The sequence below is a fragment of the Mizuhopecten yessoensis genome, unplaced genomic scaffold (genome assembly GCF_002113885.1).
Source record: "Mizuhopecten yessoensis strain PY_sf001 unplaced genomic scaffold, ASM211388v2 scaffold1861, whole genome shotgun sequence".
Classification (NCBI taxonomy): Eukaryota; Metazoa; Mollusca; class Bivalvia; order Pectinida; family Pectinidae; genus Mizuhopecten; species Mizuhopecten yessoensis.
Genome location: NW_018404258.1, coordinates 42,097 through 51,926, shown reverse-complemented (window position 1 = coordinate 51,926; position 9,830 = coordinate 42,097). Strand labels below are relative to the sequence as shown.

The window sequence follows — 9,830 nt, the reverse complement described above, 5'->3', positions numbered from 1 at the left end:
TGATATATCGTTATAGGGTAAGGTATATATGATATATCGTTATAGGGTAAGATATATATGATATATCGTTATAGAGTAAAGTATATATGATCTATCGTTATAGGGTAAGGTATAATTGATGTATCGTTATAGGGTAAGGTATATATGATATATCGTTATAGGGTAAGGTATATATGATATATCATTATAGGGTAAGGTATATATGATATGTCGTTATAGGGTAAGGTATATATGATATATTGTTATAGGGTAAGGTATATATGATATATCGTTAAAGGGTAAGGTATATATGATATATCGTTATAGCGTAAGGTATATAGTATGATATATCGTTATAGGGTAAGATATATATGATATATCGTTATAGAGTAAAGTATATATGATCTATCGTTATAGGGTAAGGTATATATGATGTATCGTTATAGGGTAAGGTATATATGATATATCGTTATAGGGTAAGGTAAATATGATATATCGTTATAGGGTAAGGTATATAGGATATATCGTTATAGGGCAATTAATATATGATATATCGTTATAGGGTAAGGTATATATGATATATCGTTATAGGGTAAGGTATATAACATGATATATCGTTATAGGGTAAGGTATATAACATGTTATATCGTTATGGGGTAAGGTATATATGAAATATCGTTATAGGGTAAGGTATATATGATATATCGTTATAGGGTAAGGTATATATCATATATACCTTCCCCTATAACGATATATAATATATACCTTCCCCTAAAACGATATATCATATTTACCTTACCCTATAAAGATATATACTATATACCTTACCCTAGAACGATAGATCATATATACTTTACTCTATAACGATATATCCTATATACCTTCCCCTATAACGATACATCATATATACCTTACACTATAACGATATTTCATATATGCCTTACCCCATAACGATATAGCATGTTATATACCTTTCCCTATAACGATAGATCATATATACCTTTCCCTATAACGATATAACATGTTATATACATTACCCTATAACGCTATATAATATATACCTTACCCAATAACGATATAACATGTTATATAGTTATGGGGTAAGGTATATAACATTTTATATCGTTATGGGGTAAGGTATATATAGGGTAAGGTATTTATGATATATCGTTAAAGGGTAAGGTATATATGCTATATCGTTATGGGGTAATGTATATATGGTCTATCGTTATAGGGTAGGGTATATATGATATATTGTTATAGGGTAAGGTTTATAACATGTTATATAGTTATGGGGTAAGGTATATAATATGTTATATCGTTATTGGGTAAGGTATATATCATATATGCCTTACCCTATAACGTTATATCATATATACCCTACCCTATAACGATAACCCTATAACGATATTACCCTATAACGATCTATCATATATACCTTACACTATAACGAAATATTATACTATATCCCTTTCGCTATAACGATATATCATGTATACCTTACCCTATTACGATATATCATATACCCTATAACGATAACCCTATAACGATATTTCATATATACTTTACCGTATAACGATATATTATAACGATATATCATGTATACCTTACCCTAGAACGATATATCATATTTACCTTACCCTATAACAATATATCATATATACACCTTACCCTATAACTATATATCATATATACACCTTACCCTATAACTATATACATTACCCTATAACGCTATATCATATATACCCTACCCTATAACGATACATCATATATACCTTAGCCTATAACGATATATGATATTTACCTTACCCTATAATGATATATCATATATAACTTTCCCTATAACGATAGATTTTATATACCTTACCCTTTAACGATATATCATAAATACCTTACCCTATAATGATATATCCGATATATCATATATATCGTTATAGAGTAAAGTATATATGATCTATCGTTCTAGGGTAAGGTATACATGATAAATCGTTATAGGGTAAAGTATATAGGATATATCGTTATAGCGTAAGGTATATAGTATGATAGATCGTTATAGGGTAAGTTATATATGATCTATCGTTCTAGGGTAAGGTATATTTGATATATCGTTATATATCGTTATAGGTATATATGATATTTCGTTATAGGGTAAGGGATATAGGATATATCGTTATAGGTATATATGATATAGCGTTATAGGGTAAGGGATATAGGATATATCGTTATAGCGTAAGGTATATAGTATGATATATCGTTAAAGGGTAAGGTATATAACATGATATATCGTTATAGGGTAAGGTATATATTATATAGCGTTATAGGGTAATGTATATATGATCTATCGTTATAGGGTAAGGTATATATGATATATCGTTATAGGGTAAGGTATATATGATATATCGTTATAGGGTAAGGTATATATGATATATCGTTATAGGGTAAGGTATATAATATGATATATCGTTCTAGGGTAAGGTATATAATATGATATATCGTTATAGGGTAAGGTATATATGATATATCGTTATAGGGTAAGGTGTATATGATATATCGTTTTGAAGGTACAGTGTATACTGATAACAAATAAAGCTATTTTGAAGTGTTCAATAGCCAAAACTTGGTGCGCTACTTCATAGGCATTTATTTATGCAATTCATAATGTTCTCTTTTTATTTTATTTATGCTTTATTTAAAAAAACATTGTATCGTGTCCTTATACTTATGAAAATGACCTGTTATGCATGTAGCACAAAATAGTTACCATAGAGCGTTCTGTTGTCCTGGTAACGCGTTATGTAAGCGGATGTAATGAATTTGTGATTTCGAAAATTTCGTATTGTTCATGTTTGTTGTTAATTTGATACCAAGTGAAGCTAGCTTTAGAGGAAAAATACAACCACTCTACCCTTATTGAAATGTATATTTTATCTTAATCACATATTCTATTCTGACCTTTAAAACGGGTCGTTTATTTAAGCAATTCTTGTAGGTAAGTTCTGATGGAATTCTTTTTGTTTTGTTTCAGACGTCGTCGTGACAAGGCCAAACTGCACGCAGATGTAATACCTCTAGATACACATAATAATGACTCCCGGGACATCATGGTGGCAGACAATCCCGAGGAGACCATCGGGCGAGGCGATTGCAGGCACGCGAACCAGGCTGCAAGTGCAGAATGTGTCGTGTGTGGCACTGGATCGAAATTAAAAGATACTAATATTACTGATTCTGGAAAAGATGAGACTAAACTGTTAATGAATTTGAATTCCTCCAGCGATTTTACTAAATCCGTCCAGCGAAGAGACTCTAACGACAAAAGGTCAAACGATGACCTTTATGATTTAGCTGATAATTCAGAGGGAGTTGTATCTTTTTCTTCTTCTTTGCAAGATAGATCGTTGTCGTGTGAGTCACAGACTCGTAAACGAGGACCTTACGATTACGTACAGACAAGTAGAAGTGGCTGGGTTAGAGATCCCAAAGCCGAGAGTGTCGGAAATGACACTTACAACGAATTGCACGCAACCCGTACCAGTCACGCTGAAAATAGCGATAATATGTATGACCACGCCAATACGGTTTCTAATGACGAGTGTTACCACAACCTCACGAAACCCGGATATAGACACAGGGAAGAAGATTTAAGTGCCTATGACAGTACTCAAAACACACTTGACTCAGATGTGTACAATACATTGTCTAATAAAGGGTCAAAGGTCAACGGAAATGACACTTATAACCCGTATGTTGATACACAGATAGACCCACTGCCATAGTGTCCACGTTGTGCATACAGAAAAAATGAATTTATGCTTTTATATCGACGCTTTTATATTTTGTTCAAATAAACAATGTTTATTGGGCTGTTTTCGAGGTCAACGGATGTAACACTATACGTCTTGTAGTCAAGGGCAATCACAAGTCTCACCTTTTGGTATAGGTCAGAGAGAAATGTTACCCTAAAACGTGTTTATGGGTTGACTTAATAAACCAGCTGATTACCACCCTTAGTCGCTTTGACTCCTTTGAAGAGTGTGCTTGAGGAGAGGGCCCTACAGTTCGTGCTTCCCTTTTTTCGGACGTTCATCTTCGATGTTGTATAAACTTTTATAACTGGTTAATTAGCTGAACGAACATTCAGAACTGATTTAATTAAGCATTGAACTGTGTTGATGTGGCATTTACAGTCTATATGAGTGACACAGCTTTGTAGGCAAGCATCAAATGAACACAATTCAATGCTTATATTAACCATTTTGATGTATTTTGAATCATAATAAAGTTTGCAGTAAATCCACACCAGTGTATTTTTTTGTGTCTATACTTGTTCAATAAATGGAGTGTCCATTGTTTTCAACATAACAATTCATAATAAAGATGCCAACACGTGGACAATGACATATACAGTTTACATGTATGCCATGTGAATTTGGTAGGCCTTTCTGTAATAAATATTATAAATGTTACCAAAAAAGTTAAAAATATTGTAAAATTAAATTTTGATATTTAGCTGCAAAAATAGCTGTATAATTTTAACAGCAAGTTAATGACATCAAACAAACCAGGGCTGTGATGTCTGACTTGTCGTTTGTAAGGCAAACGTGAAGGTCACTCGACAACGAGATGGTAAAAAGACGTTATACGAGGACTGACGTTAGTTTATCTAACGCTAAAACTAGCTTTAGCAAGATAAACATCACCAACAACAGTATATCTATACTAAACAGCAGTATATCTATAATAAACAACAGTATATCTATACTAAACAGCAGTATATCTATACTAAACAACAGTATATCTAAAATAAACAACAGTATATCTATACTACACAACAATTTATCTATACTAAACAACAGAATATCTATACTAAACAGCAGTATATCTATACTAAACAGTAGTATATCCATAATAAACAACAGTATATCCATAATAAACAACAGTATATCTGTACTAAACAACAGTATATCTATACTAAACAGCAGTATATCTATACTAAACAACAGTTAATCTATACTAAACAGCAGTATATCTATACTAAACAACAGTATATCCATAATAAACACCAGTATATCCATAATAAACAACAGTTTATCTATACTAAACAGCAGTATATCTATAATAAACAACAGTATATCTATAATAAACAGCAGTATATCTATAATAAACAGCAGTATATCCATAATAAACAACAGTTTATCTATAATAAACAGCAGTATATCTATAATAAACAACAGTATATCTATACTAAACAGCAGTATATCTATAATAAACAATAGTATATCTATAATAAACAACAGTATATATATACTAAACAACAGTATATCTATACTACACAACAGTTTATCTATACTAAACAGCAGTATATCTATACTAAACAACAGTATATCTATACTACACAACAGTATATATACTAAACAACATTATATCTATACTAAACAACAGTATATCCATAATAAACAACAGTTTATCTATAATAAACAGCAGTATATCTATAATAAACAACAGTACATTTATACTAAACAGCAGTATATCTATAATAAACAACAGTATATCTATACTAAACAGCAGTATATCTATACTAAACAACAGTATATCTAAAATAAACAACAGTATATCCATAATACACAACAGTATATCTATACTAAACAACAGTATATCTATACTAAACAACAGTATATCTATACTAAACAACAGTATATCTATACTAAACAACAGTATATCTATACTAAACAACAGTATATCTATACTAAACAACAGTATATCTATACTAAACAACAGTATATCTATACTAAACAACAGTATATCTATACTAAACAACAGTATATCTATACTAAACAACAGTATATCTATACTAAACAACAGTATATCTATACTAAACAACAGTATATCTATACTAAACAACAGTATATCTATACTAAACAACAGTATATCTATACTAAACAACAGTATATCTATACTAAACAACAGTATATCTATACTAAACAACAGTATATCTATACTAAACAACAGTATATCTATACTAAACAACAGTATATCTATACTAAACAACAGTATATCTATACTAAACAGCAGTATATCTATACTAAACAACAGTATATCTATACTAAACAACAGTATATCTATACTACACAACAGTATATCTATACTAAACAACAGTATATCTATACTAAACAACAGTATATCTATACTAAACAACAGTATATCTATACTAAACAACAGTATATCTATACTAAACAACAGTATATCTATACTAAACAACAGTATATCTATACTAAACAACAGTATATCTATACTAAACAACAGTATATCTATACTAAACAACAGTATATCTATACTAAACAACAGTATATCTATACTAAACAACAGTATATCTATACTAAACAACAGTATATCTATACTAAACAACAGTATATCTATACTAAACAACAGTATATCTATACTAAACAACAGTATATCTATACTAAACAACAGTATATCTATACTAAACAACAGTATATCTATACTAAACAACAGTATATCTATACTAAACAACAGTATATCTATACTAAACAACAGTATATCTATACTAAACAACAGTATATCTATACTAAACAACAGTATATCTATACTAAACAACAGTATATCTATACTAAACAACAGTATATCTATACTAAACAACAGTATATCTATACTAAACAACAGTATATCTATACTAAACAACAGTATATCTATACTAAACAACAGTATATCTATACTAAACAACAGTATATCTATACTAAACAACAGTATATCTATACTAAACAACAGTATATCTATACTAAACAACAGTATATCTATACTAAACAACAGTATATCTATACTACACAACAGTATATCTATACTAAACAACAGTATATCTATACTAAACAACAGTATATCTATACTAAACAACAGTATATCTATACTAAACAACAGTATATCTATACTAAACAACAGTATATCTATACTAAACAACAGTATATCTATACTACACAACAGTATATCTATACTAAACAACAGTATATCTATACTAAACAACAGTATATCTATACTAAACAACAGTATATCTATACTAAACAACAGTATATCTATACTAAACAACAGTATATCTATACTAAACAACAGTATATCTATACTAAACAACAGTATATCTATACTAAACAACAGTATATCTATACTAAACAACAGTATATCTATACTAAACAACAGTATATCTATACTAAACAACAGTATATCCATAATAAACAACAGTATATCTATACTAAACAACAGTATGTCTATACTACACAACAGTATATCTATACTACACAACAGTATATCTATACTAAACAACATTATATCTATACTACACACCAGTATATCTATACTAAACAACAGTATATCTATAGTAAACAACAGTATATCTATACTAAACAACAGTGTATCTATACTACACAACAGTTTATCTATACTAAACAACAGTATATCTATACTACACAACAGTATATATACTAAACAACAGTATATCTATACTTAACAACAGTATATTCATACTACACAACTGTATATCTATACTAAACAACATTATATCTATACTAAACAACATTATATCTATACTAAACAACAGTATATCTATACTACACAACAGTATATCTGTAATAAACAACAATATATCTATACTAAACAACAGTATATCTATACTAAACAGCAGTATATCTATAATAAACAACAGTATACATTGTATCTATAATAAACAACAGTATATCTATACTACACAACAGTATATCTATAATAAACAACAGTATACATTGTATTTATAATAAACAACAGTATATCTATAATAAACAACAGTATATATATACTAAACAACAGTATATCTATAATAAACAACAGTTTATCTATATTAAACAACAGTGATATTAACAATAACCAACAATGACATCTCTAAAATAAACAACAATCTTGCTGGTATGTTTCAACCTAAAATTGTAAACAAAGGCGGTATTCATTAAAAAAAACCACCTACTATTGCATTGTCAATAATACATAGATCATTTCCTCGCTATTGACGTCACAATCAATCCTTTTTTTTTCCTTTAAAAGAACATGAGTCACATATTCTGTTTTTCTCTTCATTGTTTATTTTGTTTTCAAAAATCGAGAAGCAGACCAGCGATATTTACTAAGGAATGATCAGAGATTAGCAATAGATATAGAATATCTGAGAATCTAGATTAACGGTCGTCAGAACTAAGTAGACACCGGAGATCGAACCCATGCCTACTAGCACACCAAGAATTTAAACGCTGCCAACCGACTTCAAAGCCATATGTTATGATAATAGTATTTAAGCTCAACAGATACAAACAGTCAACATGATAAAGTTATATTAGGTTGAATGACGATGGAATAAATAGAGTCGAACGATGGTTATACACGCACAGAATCCCACAAGATGTTATTTGTTCGGGAGCTAGGTGATGTGCTGCATGTACGTCGATGGTAGTGTACAGAGTTGTCCATCACTTCCCTGTTATCAGCTATGTACTTATAGAAGTTGTTAGATCGTCCGTTTTGGACAAACTGACACATAAATTCCTGCTAGTTCGTGATGGTACATATTGCCAACATTTATTTACTCTTCAAACTGTCGCTTGATGTAGACAATCATTGATGGCAATACGTATCTATTGTTAATGTCATATTATGTTGTTCTCAAATCTATAAGTTTTCTTGAAAAAACATTCAAACAAACAAAAAACAAAACAATACGAAACGAAACAAACAATACTTTTATTCATGCAGAACATATCTCAACATTATTACATCGTGAAACTTCACATTTATTGAAATACAAAATGTATCGTAAATAATAAATTTAAGATTATAGTTAAAACTATTTAGTCATATTTTGCGACAGTTAAATTCTGCCAACAATAATGTTACTGCTTAATCTACAAAGAACTGAACCAGGTAAAGTACACATGTATTATAACTAATATAAAATATAATCTGCATAAAAATCAAACATACCATGTATCATAGTATGCAAATTAATTGAGCGCACCCAAGCGGAAGAGGAAAATATATATATATATAGAGGTTCCCAATTAAGTGGTGGTTGGTTATCGTGTTTACTTGTATCTATTTCGATCTCGTTCATGTTCAAATTGTTTAAAGACACGAGGTTTACCGGATGGTTTTTAACAATTTGAAAGTTAACTATCGAAAGATAAGCATACCACTTAGACATGTACTTACCCATTTAAAATTGCCAACTTTCATATTTGTCGGTCTTACAAAGTTTTATCTTAGAAAAAAGTTATATTTTGTTAAATAAAGCATATTACTATATTGCATAACAACATCAGGTAAACAGTCTGTTCAAACTGTCATTGCTCATGTTGTAACATCCGGTTGACGTAACACATGACATCACGATTAAATATTGATGTGATATCATGATGAGATTGAAAGAGAGTGATGATAGGTTTGAGATTATGTGGTTGTGATAACATGTTGGATATATAATGATATAGGAGATACATGGAATGATAACATGTTGGATATATAAGGATATAGGAGATACATGGAATGATAACTTGTTGGATATCTAATGATATAGGAGATACATGTAATGATAACATGTTGGATATATAATGATATAGGAGATACATGGAATAATAACATGTTAGACATATAATGATATAGGAGATACATGGAATGATAACATGGATATAGGAGATACATGGAATGATAACATGTTGGAAATATAGTGATATAGGAGATACATGGAATGATAACATGTTGGAAATATAGTGATATAGGAGATACATGGAATGATAACATGTTGGATATCTAATGATATAGGATCC

At 29.5% G+C, this 9,830-nt stretch overlaps 1 protein-coding gene across 1 annotated transcript in view; it reads left to right on the top strand.

Annotated features, from left to right (window-relative positions):
• LOC110441459 overlaps positions 1 to 4,278 on the top strand; it is a 28,202-nt gene extending 23,924 nt beyond the window's left edge. Inside the window, exon 10 of the mRNA XM_021484615.1 lies at positions 3,005 to 4,278. Within this exon, the coding sequence (XP_021340290.1) occupies positions 3,005 to 3,755 (751 nt within the window). The 3' untranslated portion in view covers positions 3,756 to 4,278. The remainder of the gene's footprint in view (positions 1 to 3,004) is intronic.
• The last annotated feature ends 5,552 nt before the right edge of the window (positions 4,279 to 9,830 follow it).